At 44.8% G+C, this 19140-nt stretch overlaps 2 protein-coding genes across 5 annotated transcripts in view; both read left to right on the forward strand.

Moving 5' to 3' along the window:
• Positions 1-16494, forward strand: part of Bbs9 (Bardet-Biedl syndrome 9) — a 388213-nt gene extending 371719 nt beyond the window's left edge. For 3 of the 4 annotated variants that reach the window (XM_051156062.1, XM_051156064.1, XM_051156065.1), the window contains 2 exons: positions 15800-15907; positions 16077-16494. In XM_051156062.1, coding sequence (XP_051012019.1) covers positions 15800-15907; positions 16077-16108 — 140 coding nt within the window. In that variant the 3' untranslated portion in view covers positions 16109-16494. The remainder of the gene's footprint in view (positions 1-15799; positions 15908-16076) is intronic. The other variant, XM_051156063.1, reaches the window with a different exon arrangement.
• Positions 1-19140, forward strand: part of Prkcsh (protein kinase C substrate 80K-H) — an 827425-nt gene that overhangs the window by 795419 nt on the left and 12866 nt on the right. The gene's annotated exons all lie outside the window — the stretch shown is intronic.

The following is a 19140-nucleotide window of genomic DNA, read 5'->3' on the forward strand; positions in this document are numbered from 1 at the left end:
AAGTGTGGAAACAGCAGATTTAATGATACAACCAGAGGATAGCCTCGGATGACTTCAAGAGTCTTGGTTCAAACCACTGGAAAGATGGGATTGGATTGGAGAGCAAATCAAGAGTAAAGTTTGGAGTGGGTGAGTCTGAAATGCCATTAGAGGCAGCGTCCCCATTTGTATCAAGCTCTTGTTCCCTACTTGGCACTGTCATTCCCCCTCCCACCCCGCCCCCACCAAGTCAGACAACCAAGTAAGACTTTCCTGTGACTAGCTAGTTCAACAAGTCACATTGCCGAGGTCAGGTACCAGTAGTTTGTATTTTCTACTTTCTTAAATGTATTAGCCTCCCTCCGTTCTGCTTCCCACCTCATCACACATGAGAAGCGCAGGCCTCGATGAGGAAAAGCTGGCGCTATATTACAAAGATGGCAGTGGTGAGGAATGCACTGTAAGTCTTGTTCATCATTCTAAACCAGACAGTCCAGAGTTAATTACTCCGTAACTAACTCATTTAATCTTTACAGCGTTCTCATGAATCGGCTATAGTCATCACCTGCCTCTTACAAACAAGGGAACTGAGGCATAGAAAGATTAAGCAACTAATTTCTTATTTAAAACAGGCCAATAATGAAAGAGCTGTGGTTAAAATTCTGACAGACTAACTCCAGCGGTCTCGTTGCGGAAGAAGCTGGAGACTTTTGAGAGCCAGCTGCTAGAGAGAGACTATGCTTTATACACTGTAAGAATCTGAAGGAGTGGGTAAGTTAGATTTGGGGAAAATAAGACAGAATACAGAGCCAGCTATCATTTTTGGATTTATGGCCTGCAGACCACTGCCCTGTGCTGTGCTCACAGCCGGGAAATCCACAGGGGAACGTTCTTCACCGAGGACATGTCTTAAGGCTCTATTGACTCAAGTTTTCATGCATTCTTTTTTGAGTCAATAAGAACATATTGTTTTTGAGGACTCTCCAGACTGATTTCCATAATGGCTATATTAACTTGTCCCACCAGCAGCACAGAATAAGGGTTCCTCTTCCTCCACACACTGTCCAACATTTGTTCTCAGATTTCTTGATGACAACCATTCTGACTGGGGTGTGGTGATATCCTAAATGTAGTTTTAATTACATTTCCCTGGTGGCTCAGGATATTGAACACTTTTTAAAATAGTCGTTAGCCATTTATTTTTTTAACGGTCTTTATTAATTTCATTGGTCTGTTTTTTATAAGCAGTATTATTTCCTTGGTATTTACTTTCTGCAGTTCTTTGTAAATTCTGGATATTAACCCCCTGTCTGAAGTATTGTTGGTAAAAATTTCTCTCCCGTTCCATGGGCTGTGGACTCTGCTGTTAGTTTCCCTCACTGAACAGAGACTTTGTATTTCATGTGGTCCCATCTGTTGATTCTTGGGACTGGTTCCTGTGAAGTTGGTTTCTGTTTGGAAAGTTCTGCCCTATCCCAATATCTTAAGAAATATTGCCTATGTTTTCCTCTAGCAGCTTAAGCACTTCAGGTTTTAATGTAAGGTCTTTGAACCATCTTGAATTGATTTTTGTAGAAAATTAAAGTTATGAACCCAATTTCACTCTTTGGCAGGCAGGCACCCAGCTTTTCCAGCACTACTTGTTGAGCAGGCAGTCTTTTCCCAATGTATAGTTTTACTTCCTTTGTCAAAAATTAAGATGTAACTTTGTTGTTGCATCTCCATGTCTGTTCTATTGTATCGGTCTACCTGTCTATATTTATGTGAGTGCCAGGCTCTCTTTGTTACTATAGCTGTGTTGTAGAATTTGAGGTTGGGTTTTGTAATACCTCTAGCAACATTCTTACTTCTTATGAGTGCTTTAGCTATTCATGGTCTTTTGTGGTTCCGTATGAATTATGGAGATTCCTCAAAAAATTAAAAATAAAAAACACAGCCGCCATATGCCCTAGCTATTTCACTCCTGAGCATATCCCTGAAGAATTCCGTAGCCTCCACAGAGACATTTGTACCTCCGTGTGTTCACTGTTGCTTCATTTCCTGTAGCAAGGAGATGGAACCAGCCTAGGTGCCCATCAACAGAGGGATGCAGGACAGTCTGCCACCTCAGGTAAAAAAAGATTAAATCCCCAAATTTCACAAGAAAATAGATGGCCTTAGAGATTGTAATATTGAATAAGGTCACCCAGTCTCAAGAAAAGCTTCATGAATCCTAGCCCAATATAGATATGTAGATTAAAAATAAATGTACATGTAAGTACAGCATAACATGTAGAAATGAGAACAGTGATGGGTCAGATGAGAAAGGACTGACTTCAGAGAATGGACACTTGAGTTGTGAAAGAATTTATGAAGGTACTTGTTCCTACAGTTTTTAAGTGCTGTAATTTTTTCAGTATTTTGTGGTAGATAAGTACATAAAAATGTATTTGATAGGGAAAGTCTAAAATCCAATGTGAAAGTGGCTGTGGTGGTACACACTTTAATCCCAGAACTTGAGAGGAGGAGGCAGGCAAATCTCCATGAATCTGAGACCATCTTGGTCTACATAGTGAGTTCCAGACCATTCTGGGCTACATAGTGAAAGCGTGTTACAGAAAGCCAAAGAAAAGAAGAGACAGAAAGAGGGAGAGAGAGGGGGGGAGGGAGAGGAATAAGGAGAAATAGAGAGGACTGGGGGGGGGGGAGGAACGGGGAGAGAGAGAGCCAATGTGGAGCCCCATAGTTACAGAATGGATGCTCTAAAAATATAAAATGTATATAAGCTCACTGAGATGTGTACATTTGTGTGTGTGTGTGTGTGTGTGTGGGTGGGTGGGTGTGCACGGGTGTGCGTGCACGCACGCTTGTGCAAGTAAAATCAGGTTTTTTTTAAGCCTGTGGGTTGAGATCCCTTTACATATCCTGTATATCATATATTTGCATTATGATTCTTAACAGTATCAAAATTGCAGTTATAAAGTAGCAACTAAAATAATTTTATGGTTGGGGGGTCACCACAACATGAGGAACTGTATCAAAGGGTCACGGCACTGTTTTAAAATAAAGTTTTCATTTGAAAAATCATTAAGCACCCACTCTTTGCACAAGAAAAAAAATTCAACTCCTTTGCTCTGTGTATTTACTTTCCTGTGGGAAGTTTATTTGTTGATCATGTAGGCTATAAAACACACGTGAAAGGGATCATATATGTGGACATACTATTTTCTTTTTTACTGTTTTTAGAAAAAGATTCTTGAAGTTTCTAAATGTTGTCGAGGTGGAGTGCAAACTAAATGACTCTTTGTCAAGCATTATTTTTCAGAGCACTGGTAAGTGGCTGCCACCACGTCCTTCATTAATAATCCCTTCCCTTTCCAGAAGGACTTGCCAACACCCATAAAGTATTCACTGGGAGAATTAAAGTCATATAAAAATAATTGGTGTTTGCTTCCTTCGAGGCATACATTTAAACGCATTACTCTGCTTCTCCGTTCCCTGGCTGCCTCCTGTGTTTAGTAACACTGGGTCAGCAGACTTCCTCTTTCCAGGTTCATGTGCTGGCCAGTGCAGTTTCCCATGAGAAAGCACACTTAGCACTGGTTCACTCTTTCATCTTAATGCTTCCTCCATTTATTTCATAGTATCTTATGGGCTGTGTTTCCCAGTAGTAAGAACACTGATGGTAAATAGAAAGTGACAAGTGGCAATTACACACCACCACACCACCTCCACTGCCATCACCTCCACCACCACCACCACCACCACCACCACCACCACCATCATCATCATCATCATCATCGTCATCATCATCCTTTTAACATTCTTGCTGTGATCTCAGAAAGAGTGGTTGTTTGACAGTAGAATATTAGTAATTTCCTCTTAAAAGGAATGTGATTTATTTTTAATACTTTGTTGATAATTTTTCCATCGGCCACCAGATCCTGCTGTAAGCATCCCACCACTGGTCTACGTACCAACTTTCGCCTGTGTGGATCTTAGAAAGTCACATATAATCCATGCTGGCCTCATGGCTGCCTAAAGTGCAGCTGGCTAGAGCGGAAATGCCTGACATCAGCTGGGGATAATGCTGAACATAATGGCTGACATTTATTGGTGAGCTTAGGCTGTACTGAGCACTATGACAAATCCATTACAAGCCTTCACTTAACCCTCATCTCTCAGAAAGGAAATGCTGTATTTTCTGCATGAAAACAACCTATGCACAATGGGTTCACACTTGTTATCCTAGCACTTGGGAAGATGAGGCTGGAAGATCAAGAGTTCAAGGCTAGCCCAAGATACATATTAAAACCCTGAATCAAAGCACACACACACATACATATATACACATGTAATATATATCTATCCATGTATGTTCATGTGTGGAGGCATACACACAACATACATGTACATTAATTCATACATATGCATGTGTGCATACATACATGCATGTGTACCCTCATAAGTACATATAAGAAGGCAAGGCCTGGCTGGGTTCACAGCATAGCCACACTAGCCATCATGCCTCCTCTTAGAATGTTTCTTGCTATAACTGGTGGTCTAGCTGTCCACCCTGTGTCTACTCCCTTGTTCTACAAACCATTCCATTGTTTAATGTGCATTCAGATCAGTTGGTAATGCAGTCGCCCTGGAGCGAGTCCTGGCTGTGTGTGTATTCAGCTTCCTCGTGTTGGGGGAGGTGGTGATGCAATACTCCCTCCCCACAGAGCTCTCTGTCTCTTCCCTCAAGCGGATGGTAAGCCAGTGGCCCATCTGAACTCTTAACTCCGCAACCACCTCTGAGACTCTGCCATTATTTAAAAAAATTAAATTGGATAAAGATTATGGCTTTTAATTGGCTGTGGAAAGAAACTAGGGTGAGGAGTGGTTGCTAGGGTCGCGTGGTGCAAGAGGAAGCCATGCAGAGTGCTAGGCTAGCTCTCTTAAAGCTGCGTAGTGTCCGGGCATGGCAGGCTTGTGTTTCCACACTTCCAGTTTTCAGCAATTACTATTGCAGAGCCACTGGCTTCCTTTCTGTCACAACTGCAGCTAAAACGTTTCCCTTGTGCATGTGTACCATGAGAGAGCACTGGTCTCTGAAAAGTGAGGTAGGAAAGTATTTGAAATGGAAATGTCTCATGGTTATGCCCTTTTTTCCAGTTGTACACTGAATTTCCTTAAGATTTGAAAATATAATGGATATCACAACTGCTTTCATTTGGAACAAGAAAAATACTTCACTTATCAGTATAGAGAGACGCAGTTAAAAGACAGCGCATTTTTGCATGCCACAGCAGAGTACTCCAGACATTGATCAGCTGACAAAGGAAGTGGCTGTTAGCCTCCACCCCCTTCTAGCTTTTCATAACAATGGGCATTAGTGCATCTGGATGCCCTGGCTAACACGTGTTAAAACATCATGGAGGGAGATGTTAACAAAATAGTGAGTAGCTTTCTTAAAGTTTCCATGTTTATATTCTTACTGGGTGTGTGCCTCTCCAAGTGCCTCAGGTTAAGAACTTAATGTGTTAGGAAAACAGATGTAGCGCACACAAATGTGAGGGCTCTGGTTTCCTCAGGGCAGCAGACCTCCAAGTCCTGAAGCGATGAGTTTATGGTACCTTTTCGCTGTGTCGGTGTTGTGCTGACCCAGGCTTCCCCCGCTGGGTTTCATTGTATCAGAATTGATTAACAATCTATACAGCCAGCCAACCATGCTCCTCCATCCAGCAGGGTGCCATAACCTACCGATACAGGGTAAAGATGATTTTGCCAACAATTAATTGGGGGAATTCATTTTATGAAGCCCTGTTTACAGACTGACATCTGGAGAAATTCTTAGCCTGGATCCCTTCCAATCTGTAGGATTTATGGACTGTGCTTGCTTTTTTTGTAAATAAGGCTTCTTCTTCTTCTTTTTTTCCTTTTTCTTCTTGGTACACTCTGTTTACACAATCATCACTGGATGGAAATAGCTGTGTTCCTGCAATTTCTTAATGCTTTCCACCAAGTAGGCCTATATTCTAACAGCTACAATACTTGGGCACCTAATATTATTCAAGTTGTGGAAATACCTTAATGCCAGGAGCACCCTGCTCTCTTAAATCCAGACTCTGACTGGAGCCCTTCTACCCCGAGGGACTGAGTGTTCAGCCTTTATGGGGGTTTTAAAACTTGTTGAGACACATGCTAGACCTCTTAAAATATAGTAGGCTCCCTTTTATTCACACACTTGGTTTCTGCTGTGAGGTGTGAAATGGAAATATTTTTAAGCACTGGGTACATGCATAGTCTTGAGTGTGTTTTAAGTTCTCACTGTGTGGGGGGATCAAAGTTGGCTATTAAGCAACAGAATGGAGCCGCACACATCCCACAGGACTTTATATTGGGCATGCTCACCAGTGACCTTTACATGCCTCGCTATGGCTAATGATGATTTTCTCCATTGCTGAGGGCTGGGCTATTTCCAGTGCCATCCGTGTGGCCTCTACAATAGCGGGAAGAAGGCAAAGTTGTAGAATGAGTTCACAGGGAACAGAGCGGCATGGCACTGGAAACCCAAGGCTACAGGAAGACATTTTGTTTCTGCCTTGCTGAGTTTTAAAGCTGTACAATGGTGCCAAGTTAATGTTTCCACATTATTCACAGTAGTGAGTAAAGTGAGAATGGAGGCGAGAGGCTGGCCTTGTTCTGGACACAGTGGCACATGCCTGCGTTCCTAGTGCCTAGAAGGTTCAGGCAGGAGGATGGAGAGTTTGAGGCTAGCCTGGGCCATATAGTGAGATCCTATCTCAAATAAACCAAAACAAAAACCATAAAAAGAATAGGAAGCATGTTCTATGATAGTGACCTGACTAAACCATGTAGGAAAACACATGAAGGAGAATCACTACATGCCCGAGAGCGTGTTTCTCAGACCAGCTTTGCCAAGGTCTGTACCTATCGGCCTTATTAACCTGCTCCTGTACAGGAGGTTTTCTGGAAGGCAGCTTCAGTGATTGCCTTTGAAACCCCAAATCCACAGAGTAGTGTTTTTCCAAATTGGCCTATGGGAATAGGACAAGTGCATGCATGCACACGCACATGCACTCATGCATGCAATCATGTGTACATGAGCCAACAATCATGCCAGTAACAGAGTGTTACCAGTTGTGGTGTGCTCTTAAGCAGTGTTGGGACAGACTGGGCCCACTGGTGTGCAGGGGGCGGCACAGGGCGGGGGGAGGCGGAAGAAAGCATGCTTTCAGAGCATTGATGTAGGCTTTGTCTCACCTTGTGTCCAGAGCCTTTTGCCCCTGTCTGTACGGCACCCTGTTTAACTCCTTGACTGTGTTTGTCCAGAATTCTTCCTGCTAGCTCTCTTCCTGTTTAAAATTTCCAACCATCATATATTCCATGTTTTAATGTTTTGTCATCTGTAACCTCAGTTGCCTTACAAGGAAGTGTACCTAGAAAACATACATTGCTGATTTTCTTCTCTTCTTCTTCCTACTTATTCTCCGTCTACCTCTCTCCCTTACTACTCTTTCTTTCATTCTCCTATTTTGCCAGAATATTTGTAAATACTCAATCAAAATTGCTATGGGAGCATAAGACCGGATACGTTCATACATATTTTCCCCTCTGATTAGAAAAAATTATATTGATACAGCTAGCAAAGTGACAAAGTAGAAAACAATCAGGAAAGCCTGTCTATCCACAGCAGCTGCCCTCTTCCAAGATCTGCAACGTTTGAGAGAGCACATAGCAATGAACCCTGTGGCCGAACAATGAGCACGGGTACAGATGAGGTGCGATGAAGACCTTCCTACTGCACCTCCTGCCCTGTGTGTTGCCTCCTTCCCCTCTGTGGCCTCTCTCTTCACTGCCCATTTGGTTTCACTTTTGAGAGCAGATGAGAGAAATGCCCAGGGGCCATATTAACCTGGCAAGTTTATGAAAGAACTCCTCTTTAGTATTTCCAGGATCCCTTAGTAAGAAACACAGCAGACAAACCCCAGTAGAAAGGCAGGTAGGCTGGGCCATGGGTTCCCTGGAGTTAGAGCCAAGGGTTAGAAGTAGGTGGAAAATGGAGGAAGACAAACAGCAGCATGGGCATGAATGCAATGGATATGCCAGTTGCCTGGATTACCAGACCATAATATAGCTGATCAGTAGACCTCAAAACCATCAAGGCCATCAAATCAAGGAAAGTCTGGAAAACTGTCACAGTTAACGGGAGCCAAGAAGACAGAGCCACCAATGTCATTGGTACTTTGGAAAGTATCCTGTAGTGGAAGCTTTGGTTTCTCTGTAAACACAGTTATGTTATGTAAATATGTTTTTGTTTTCATTCCAAGTGTGGGATTTTTAGTTTGGGTTTTAGTTTGTCCACAGCTGATAATTGTCTCTTGTGGGCGTGGTCTTTGCCAGCTGGTGCATGCAGCATGGGGAGGGGCATGGTCTAGGACTCTGAGGGAGATAAAAGAGAGAGAAAGTGGCATGTGGCATGTGGCAGTTTGGAGAGACGACAGTCAGTGTGGTGGATGGAGAGAAAGTCAACACAGCGGCTCGAAGGAGCGACTGCTTGCTGTGGTTTCTGTTGATGGAAATTGGTACTGCCCAAAAGAACCCAGTTTACCCTAAACAGCCAGGAGAAGTAAAGGGGTCTGCGTCCCCTCTCCCCGCTAACATTCTTTCTCTTACCCAGGGTTAACGGGTTGGTGGAAGGGAGGTAGAGGCTTCAGTACCCCAAATGCAACGAGCTTAAAAACAAGCTTCAACAGTACCCTGAAGCAGAAAATAAGTTTCATATAGAAAATAAAGAAATCTTAATAAAGCTTGGGCTTTTGTCAATGGCAACACACCAGCACTAGCTCAGTAGTTAGAACCACGCCACACTAATGAGAGATCTGGGGAGGCTGCAAAGGATTTTGGGGGTTCTGTACAACCCACTGAGTCTTTCTGTATAGCTAAAACTATTTAAAAAACCAAAGTCTATTAAGAGAGAAGTCTGTGGCTCTGTAAACAAGAGCATGTTTTGCAGCAGAGCAATGATGCTTTGAACTGCCGTGGTCAGTAGACGGCAGGCTAGTGGTGATCCCGTAGGATAAGGCATCTGGCCGGCTGTGTTATAAACGCTGGTAGCGAGCCTGGGAACTGAGATACACAGAACACCCTTCTATTAGCCTTGTTAGGTCAGGAGTGGCAAGCTATTGCGTGTAGGCCAGGCCTGCCATAGTAAATAAAGCTTTGTTGGAACGCCGCCAGCACACGTTCACGTGTACACATGGAACTTGGTTTCTTTGTCACAACAGTGGCAGCCGAGACCAGATGGTCTGTAGAGCCCAAACACTATGTATGTACCATCTAGCCAAACTCCTGGTCTAGGCTGAGTACAAAGTAAAAAGTGATGCAGGCTGGTGGGCCACTGGGATTCTCCTGAGGTAGAATCGGATGTTAGGAGATGGGGGTGGGTGGAGGGGAATAGCGAGGGCTGGCACATAGGGCTTGAGTCAGGAGAGCTGCCTGGGTCGCTAACGCTTACAGAGACTATCCTGTTTTCTCTGGAGCTGTGTTGCAGGCTCTGTCCATTAGTGTGAAACCTACCTTTCCAGGCCCACTTCTAGGTGCTTTATCTTGCTGTTCTAGGTGGCCTGAAAATAAGTCACCAGAAATAAATACGGTATGACTGTGCTACCGTTTTACACTGCCAAGTTTCATATTTGCCGGCCTCACATTTGTTGCTCAAAGTTGGCCTTGATGTTGACTATAGTGCCAGATATCAGTAAATAACTCTGTTTATAAAGAACATACACACGCATGCACACACGCACAATTGGCCATGATGAGGGTTCTGTGTCATGGAAGTGGGAAGACAGAGGACTTTGCTTCTGCTGCCCCAGCCCATGCCAGCTGTCACACAGTCATCAAAACACTGCTCACTTTGTGTTCTGATTTTGGTTTTCAGTATTCTAGATGGTCGCCATGTTTGTTTCTGCCTGACCTTTTATGTTAATGTTGAACCCGCTGCCAACAAACTGTGTACCAGCCCCCTTCAGAGAAAGCCTGAGCTCATTTTATTGCTGTTTTTTTATTTTTCTAGTATAATTATCTTGTTAATAACAGGTATTCCTATTGGTAAGCAGAAAGTTCATCCATTTTGCCATTTGCCTTTGAATGTAGAAACAGATTTGAGAATCACTTGGAATCTGAGCAAAAATCCTAGTGTTCTCTTCAAATGCAGGGGTTGAGATTGAGGGGTTTTTTGTTTGTTTGTTTGTTTTTTGGTTTTTTGGTTTTTTTGCTAAAAATTTCTATTTAGTTTTCCAAACAGAATAGCATTTCTATGTGCATGTGCTCAAGAGTGACCCTATACAGAATTTGATGAACAGTTCAGTTATGATGTGGTAAAGAGCTTTATGGATTGGTTTTTCTAACATCACTGATGTAATTTCTTTTTAAAGAATTTTTTATTTATATATTTACATCTTGATCATAGCCCTCTCCCTCCTCTCCTCCCAGTCCTACCCTCCCTCCCTTTCCACCTTGCTCCCTTCCCCCTACTCCTCAGATGAGGGAGCCCCCTCATAACACGCTACCACGTCAAGTCACATCAGGACTGAGCGCATCCTCTTCCCCTGTAGCCTGGCAAGGCAGCCCCGCCAGAGGGAAGTGATTGAAAAGCAGGCAACAGAGTCCATGTCAGAGACTGCCCCCTCTCCCCTTTCTAGGGGACTCACATGAAGACTAAGCTGCCCATCGCTATGTATGTGTGGAGAGCCTATGCCAAGGCCATGCGTGGTTCTTGGTTGGTGCAAATGATGTAATTTGTAACTTACAACCCGTTTTCCCCCCTGAATTATTTTATTCTGGTTGCTTACAATTCATAATGCATGTGTCATTTTTGAAATTTTTATATTTAAGTTTATGTTTCCAGACTGGCCCAGAAATTCTTTAAAGCAATATAGTTTAGTTGTAGCAGAACTACACAATGTAACAGCCACTTGAAACATTATTCTCTTCTGAAAATGGATCCAGAGTTCTGACTTCACATGCTACACACAGTTCCTCAATGAGAGCCCATCTTGTTAAAGATCTCAGGAGAAGGTAGACGTGGGTCTCCCATAACTGTGGAAGGCACAACCAAGGCAAAACTTGGATGTCTGCAGTGGTGGGGGAGAGATTTCCCGAACACTGGGGCAACTTGGAAGGAGGGTTGTATAAAAAGGGTGTGGCGAACTCTGGTGCCCCATATTTGACCACGTCCCCTTGATGGGGAGGCCTGGCGGCACTCAGAGGAAGGATAGCAGTCACTAAGAAGAGACTTGGTAGCCTATGAGCATATACAGGGGGAGGAGGTCCCCCTCAGTCACAGTCATAGGGGAGAGGAGTAGGGAGAAAATGGGAGGGAGGGAGGAATGGGAGGATACAAGGGATGGGATAACAATTGAGATGTAATATGAATAAATTAATAATATATATACTAAAAAAAAGAAAAGGGTGTGGGTGAAATGGAAGAAGCCTGTTTTGTTCCCAAAAGGAGTTACTGGCTATTGGGGTCTAAGACAACTAAGATTCTGGTGTGTTTTAGCATGCCATTATTAACAACCCCAGGTCTATGCATCCTAATTGTGGGTGGCCATGTCTTGTAGGTGCCACTGCTCACAATGTGGCTAGACACTAGCATCTGCTTGCAGACTTTCTGTTGCCAAAAACTGAGAAAAAAATGTTGAAAACATGCGTAGCAGTTGACAAGGGGCTTTACGAATATTGACTCTAATACTCTAAAATAAGAGCTGGCATCATTTTTCCTTTGATTTTCTAGTAATTCATTTTGTGCATTTTAAATTTTATTTTGAAAAAGTCTTGGTTTAAGCCAGGAGTCATAGCCTCACCCCAGAGCTTGAGAGACAGATAGAGGGAGGCAGAGTTCTGAGTTTGAGGCTAGCCTAGTCTACAAAGCAAATTCCAGAATGGACAATGTGAAGAAACTCTGTCTCGGAAAACAAAAAAAATAAAGCAAAACAAAGAAACACTTTAAAAAGTATCGTTTTAGACAGGAAACTTGAAAAGCAAGTCTTCTGAGAAGTGCTGCTGCAGTAGAAAGCGCCGGCCTTAAGGCTGTATAGATTTTCTATATGATCTTTGGCATCTCAATTTCACTTTAAATTGAGACTTCCCAACAAGGTTGACAGCCCACTACAACATCAAGGCAGAATGCAAAAAATGTCAAAATTTTATTCTCTTAAGTAGCAAGATGTAGATATTCAATCTTGGGTGTTATTGCTTGACCTGCTCCGTCCATCTGTCCATCCATCATGTAAACAGGACTTAGGAATAAGGATGCAGTGACTGCCCCAGCCTTTAGCACAGTGCAACGCCAAGACTCTGTGCTATGGCTCTCCCACCCATCACTTCATTGAGTCTGGGTGTGGAAAACCAAAGTCAACAGGAAACTACAGATGGAGGTCTAGCCCCATAAGCCCATGGAAGTTGAAAAATGTCATAAATGGATGATGCATTTAAGCTACTTAACCTCCCAAGATTCAGAGCTCAGCAACACAGTGCACTAGAGTCTCTGCTGGTTTCTCTTGGGTTGGTGTGGCTGACTGGGATCCGAAGCTCGGTGCCACTGTCTGGCATCAAGACAGAATGATGCTGTGCATCCCCAGTCGGACAGAGAACAAAACCCCAAATTGTGATCAAGGTAGGCAAGATGGCTTAGCAAGCTTGTTGCCAAGCCAGGCAACATGGATCCAATCCTTGGGGCCCACATATTGAAAGGAGAGGACCATGTCATGTGATTTGTCCTCTGAACTTCTACATGTTACTCATCCTGGCACACACACGCACTGCACCCCACCACGCACATAAAGTAAATTAAATAGGCTTGCAATTGTAAAATCTTACTCAGGTTCTGCTGAATACTTGCTGCCTTTGTACCATCATAAATTGATGTCTCTATTTCTAAGTTCCTTCTAGTTTAGCCCTATTCCTAATTTTCTTGAGTCAAGAAAGTCGAAGATGGCCTGAGAGAGCTTTGTGGAAGAAATGGTGGGAGAGACAGCAGAAGGGGCAAATAACTAGCGATGTGCTGACACTGTTAAGGCAAGGGAAGGAGCCCTTTTCAGATAGGTTTCAGATGGGTGATGGCATGCATTGGCATATTGCAGGTGCAGAGCTGACTGCCTAAAGCACAGGAGGGCCACAGGGCTGTTGAGCTCCTGGCCTCCTGGAGTTCCCTGCCTGGTTTTAGGTCAGGAATCCCCTGACCTGCTGAATCTGCCAGTTTGTTGGCTCCTGTCACGCTCCTGCCAGTCTGTTTGTGTTTGGATGGCTCCATCCAGCTGTGGTTTTCTTTCCTTTCTCCTTTCAGGGAATGGGCTCTAAGCCAAGGGTGCTTCATCTGGCATCCACGGGACCCAGGCTTCACGCCCATGGATGAGCTTCAGCTGGGAAGTTTTATGTCTTATTTTTCTCTTTTTATGGCTTACTTTTAATATCTTAACAAGTGTATATGTGTAATGTCCTAGTGAGCTCCCACCACATAGACTCATCTGTCTTCTGCAGAGTGGGTTTGAGTGTGGTGTGGGCTGGTGTTGGGATTCTGAATTTTTCAGTTTTTATTTTTCTTTCTTTCTTTTTTTTTTTTTTTTTTTTACCAAATCCTAGGTGTCTTCTGGTGCTGGTGAGATGGCAAGATGGCATCCCTTAGACTAGGGGGACAAGGAGGGTCTCTGACTTCATGCATTTGCCTTCTCTGGTCCATCAGCTTCACCGAACCTGCCATTTTCCTTGTGCAACTTATCCGGTCCTCAGCCACCCGATGCTGGAATTCATGTCCCTGTAGAGGTTTCCATGCTCCAGCAGGCAAATTCCATCTCCATTGACCATGGCGGGCAGTTGCACGCCAGGGGTGATTGCCATCTCTTTTAGCAGCCAGCCGTGGTGCCCCTTATTCTTACAGACGAGTGGCCAGTCTGACTTCAAAGCTCCATGTTGAGGGCTTGATTTTTATAGCTGCTCCCAGCGTCAGTTAGTTTGATGATAAAATAGGGCCCAAGGCAAGGAGGGGCTCGGCGTTTGATTGAGCAGTCTGGCTACATGGGGGTGCAATGACCTGTATTGTTAGAGCAAGTGAATGGTCAGTCAGCCCTGCAGTGTGACTGGTCAGAACATGGCAAGTTCTGAGGGATCAAGAGGAAACACACATAGCCCTTGCCTGTTACAGCAGGGGGCGTAGATCACTGGACACAGAAGAAATTATGTTGTTTGTTGTTCCTCTGTAGCCATTGACTTTCCCTTTTGTGCCTTGTGACAATGAACTAGGATACTTCTTAAATCCTCATATGTAGCCTTGCCTCACAGAGGGTCAGCCAGAAGCCACGGTGGACAGTAAGTCACCCACAGAAACTGCCTCTCCTGTGCACGCAGCAGCTACCACGCACTTTCCTGGCTACTGGAGGGCTGGCCCTGCCGCACTCCTGAAGTTTGCGTGTGTGTGGAGGAAGGCCTCGTGAGTGTACCATTCCTGGTCCCTCTCTCTTCCTATCTTGTCTCTCCTGGGCATGGAAAAGTCACTGATTTTTGAGTGTACAGTGGAAACGGGACCTTCTGCCCCTCTGTGGGGACATTGTTCCTTCAGCAGAGAGTAAGCACAGGCCTCAGCTTTGCTCTTCTCTGTCACTGGTCTGTCTTAGCAGCCTTTTCCGTGCCTGCTCAGCGGTGCCCCTGCGTTGCCTTTGTCCACCTCAGTCAGAAGGGAGTGAACAGGGAAGGAAGAGGCTATTCCACAGGCTTCCTCAAACCCCAAGTAGTGAGGACCTGTCCGACCTTGGCAATTGATTTCCCAGTGAGGATGCAGGCCTGTGGGTGGGGAGGTGAGTTTTCTCTCAGAGCAGGATTTAGCCTCTGCCCTGTCCTCTAACGAGTTGTGAAGGTGCCATTCCCACTGCCTTCTCACATTGCCAGGACCTTCCTGAGACTCATTACACATAAAGCCAACGTTAGGTAGTGAGGTTTGGGACCCAGTGTGCGAAAGGGCTCAGGAAAAAGGACCACACTTCATTAAGAAGAAGGAAGGCTTTAGGGGAAAAAAAAAAAAAAAAAAAAAACCCAAAACAAAAAACACCACATACAGTAAGTAAGTCATGCTAATCCACTTCCAGGAAGTAATTGCAAAATTGACCTTGTTGGTGAGGGCGGCTGAGGGAAACTCACAGATGAATTTGTGTTTCCCAAACAAGATTTTGGTGGGTCCAGTGAAGTGGTGTATACCTAGGCTTCAGAAACCAGCTCATCCTGGAGACACGTTCATATTGGAATATCCCAGAAGGCAGTTTCCTGGCTGGTCTGTTGCATCATGAAGTGGGGGTGTCGGCCCTAGGAAGTGTGGGATTCAGGGAGAGAGCCAAGTCCAGAGAATCCCCCCATAGGCGTGGCCGTAGAACACTGGTAACCTTCGTCCACACGAGGGGGTGCTCTTTCTCTTCCACTTTCACAGGCTGATGGTCTGTATGGAAGAGGATCTTTGCAGGTAGATTGCTATGCTATGGGTATTGTATCTGATATAGGCTTTGTTCTTTCTGGCCAAACAAGGAAATTTGAAAGATAGTGCTATTGTCACCTGCTACCAAGTTCCAATCAGGAGAACATGTCTTCAGTGTCAAAACTGCATTCCCAGGACCTTCATCGGAACAGGACATTGAAGATAACTATTTTGGTTTTTCTCTTGAAGATCTCCATCACATCCCGAGTTGTCATGATGTGTAGTGTGCCTCTAAGCTGTGCTCACCGTGTGTGGAAAGGCAGATTTGCCAAGCAGTTCCTTAAAATGCTGTTTGCGTTTTTCACTTAGGTGGCTGCAGTCCCATCGCAGAGTCAGATCTAGAAGAACGGTCGCTGGACGACTCCGCGGAAGTGTTTACCAACCACAAGCACCTCATCGCAGAGTCCCCTGTGCCTGGTGAGCGAACGCCGGAAGCAGTGACCACTGGGGTCGTCCTCTTCTGCCATGTTGGAGAGCATGTTGCAAAACGACTTGTTCCCCAGCATTCCCCATGTTGGTACGGGTGGCTGGGCCATTCTTCCGCTTCTGCCGATATTCAAACCTGCCCCCTCTCTCTTCTTCTCAGAAGTTTCAGCCCTCCAAGGAGTTGTGGAATAGTCGGAGCAACACTAGCTAGCCGGAAGGAAGATGCCCTTCCCAAGGCCAACCCTGTGTGGACACTGTGCTCCCATCCTGGTGCTGTGCCAAGCTCACCCCTGGAGGCGACTGCGTGGAGATGGACTCACGGCTTGTGCTTTTGCTAGGAGGGCTTGGAATATCACAGACAGGTCAACTGAAGGACAAGATTTGTCCTTTCTTCCCAGAAAAAAAAAATGGTTGCTGCCTTTAGTCATGTGTGCTTATAGTCAGGATATAGCAAGGTGACAAAGTTTGGGGACAGACTTCATCATACAGGGATCCAAATGTAAAATAATTTGATAGCCCATTTTTTTCACAGGATTCTTATGTAGTAATGTATCAAGTTTAATAAAGCATCTTATTGTCAAACAATGACTTGGGCTTAGTTTATTATAGGGATTTTATGTGATTCATTCTCTCTCTCTCTCTCTCTCTCTCTCTCTCTTTCTCTCTCTCTCTCTCTCTCTCTCTCTCTCTCTGTGTGTGTGTGTGTGTGTGTGTGTGTGTGTGTTTAGCGAAACTGAAAAGTTCGCTACTCTACAGGATGACTTGAATGTAGTTATTTAATGAGGAAAAGAAGTGCTCAGAGCTGTCATTGCTTTTGCTCTACTGAGCTGGAAGAGGGAGGGTATTTCTTAGTGGGTTTGAGTCCACAAAGCATATTTAAGGAAGCTGGTACACTAGCATCCTCTTTTAATCCCCCTTTTGAGTAATAAAGGGAGCCACACTTCATTATTATTAAACATTACAGAGGTTTTACTTGCATTGGGCTTTGCGTGGGTAAGGATTCAGAGGTAACGCTCATTAGTTAGATGTGCCTTTGTTCGGTTCAAAACACCTCTCAATCAAATATAAAGGGAAAGTGGCATATAGTTGGTTTTTTCTTAATATGTAAAGCATCAAAAACAAAACAAGAGATGCCTTATTTGTTATTTACAAATGACAAATCCTTTTACAGGAGACACAACAGAACATGCAACAACAGCCTTAGTTGTGTAGCACAGGAGGGGGCAGCTTCTGGCCTGTGGTTAAGTCTCATCAGCACAGGGACCAGAACAAAGACACTGTGGCCTCCTGTATGTCATAGTGCTCTGATCAACTGGAGCACCTTTCAGGAAAGTTCTCAAAAGAGGTGTCCGACTTCTTGTGAGTGTGTGTGTGTGTGTGTGTGTGTGTGTGTACACATGCGCGTGTGTGCTTTAAATCTTTGGTTCTCTCTCTCCTATCTTTTCTGATAATATCGTGGCCTTTCTGATAACCACATGGCCTTACTCCTTAAGCTCACAAGCCTCTTGCCTCTACCTCCTGAGCACTGGTGTTGCACGTGCAAATGCGTCTCCGTGTTACAACCTTTTAATGCGTGGCTCCCATCGCTGTCTCTGTACCACACATGGGACCACGTGCTCCTTTGCGTTTTCTCGTCCAGTCTTTGTCTTTGCCGTCATACGTGTCTCCCGTTTGCTTGTTGTGAAAATGCATGCACACATTTGCACACGTGGATATGCATGCTTGTGCACACATGTGCAGAATGCAGAAGAGGCCATCCATTGTCCTCCTCTGCCACTCTCTGCTTTTGAACCCAGGACTTCCATTTTCTTGTCTAAGATAGGAACCAGCAAGCCCCAATGATCCTCCTGTCTCTGCCCCTCTCAGAGCTGGGGTTCTGTGACTCCATCTGTGGGAGCACATGAGGTCTGAACTCCAGTCCTTGTGACTGTGGAGGGAGGACTCAGCTGATGAGCTGTCTGTTCAGCCTCTGTTTATGTTTTTGTAATTAACATTCTTCAGCTCACTGTCTGCTTGACTCATTTTTCTCTTCCTTCATCCATCTCTTACTACCCAATACCTGCTTCCTGTGATGGGCGTACCTGCTTCCTGTGATGGGCATACCTGCTTCCTGTGATGGGCGTACCTGCTTCCTGTGATGGGCGTACCTGCTTCCTGTGATGGGCGTACCTGCTTCCTGTGATGGGCATACCTGCTTCCTGTGATGGGCGTACGTGCTTCCTGTGATGGGCGTACCTGCTTCCTGTGATGGGCATACCTGCTTCCTGTGATGGGCGTACGTGGTGGGGAGAGAGGATCAACTTTTGTTTTGTTTAGGGTTTGGATTTGTGAGACAGGGTTTTCACTTTGTAACCCAGACTGGTCTGGAACTCACTCCAGTCTGATCTTAAACTCTTTTCCCTCCTGCCTCTACAGCCTGACTGTTGGGTTACAGGTACCGCCATGCCCAGCTCAGAGCGTGCGCTTTGATATGAAAAGGTTTCTTCTTCGGATTTGTATTCCGTTGTGCTCCTTTTTAATGAAATAGCTTTATTAGTTATTTGAGAGTTTCACACAATATATTTTAATCATATTTATTCTGTAGTCTAACTCCCAACTCTGACCAAATCCACCCCCACCTCCTTACCCCCACCTCCTTACCCCCACCTCCTTACTCTTTTAGCTTTATGTTGTCATCTGGTTCCCCCCCCCCCCCACGCCCTGCCCGCCACCTTTTAAAAATAGCCAGTACAGTCCAGTTTGTGCTGGTCATATATTCCCGAGTATTGTGGTCGATCTTCAAGGCCACATCTTAAAGACAAATGACTCTCCCTCCTGGAGAATCCGCCATCGACTGTCTGTAGCTCCTCAGCCAGGGGTGGGGGCTCCTCTGGACTAGAATGTTCCCTGGCTTGCTCTTGTGCAAGTCCTGTTCAGGCAATCACAACTGCTGTAAGGTTATGAGTGTAGTGCTCCTGTCGTGCCCAGGAGAGTCTCTTTTATTCTGGTTCTCCACGGCCCTTGGATTTTATAGTCTTTCCGCCTCTTCTCTGAGTCCTAGGGATGAGGTCATATAGATGTCCCATTTGTGGCTGAGCACTCCACTGAGATTTATTGTCTGCACTTTGACCAGTTGTGAGTATCTGCGTTTATCACAAAGGAACTCCTCTGAGGTCTGAGAGGTGAGTTAATCTTGGGTAATAAGAAATGGCTTTAGAGGGCTGTTTGCTGCTATGCTCATCTAG

This window comes from Acomys russatus, chromosome 14, assembly GCF_903995435.1.
Source record: "Acomys russatus chromosome 14, mAcoRus1.1, whole genome shotgun sequence".
NCBI classification, from domain to species: Eukaryota; Metazoa; Chordata; class Mammalia; order Rodentia; family Muridae; genus Acomys; species Acomys russatus.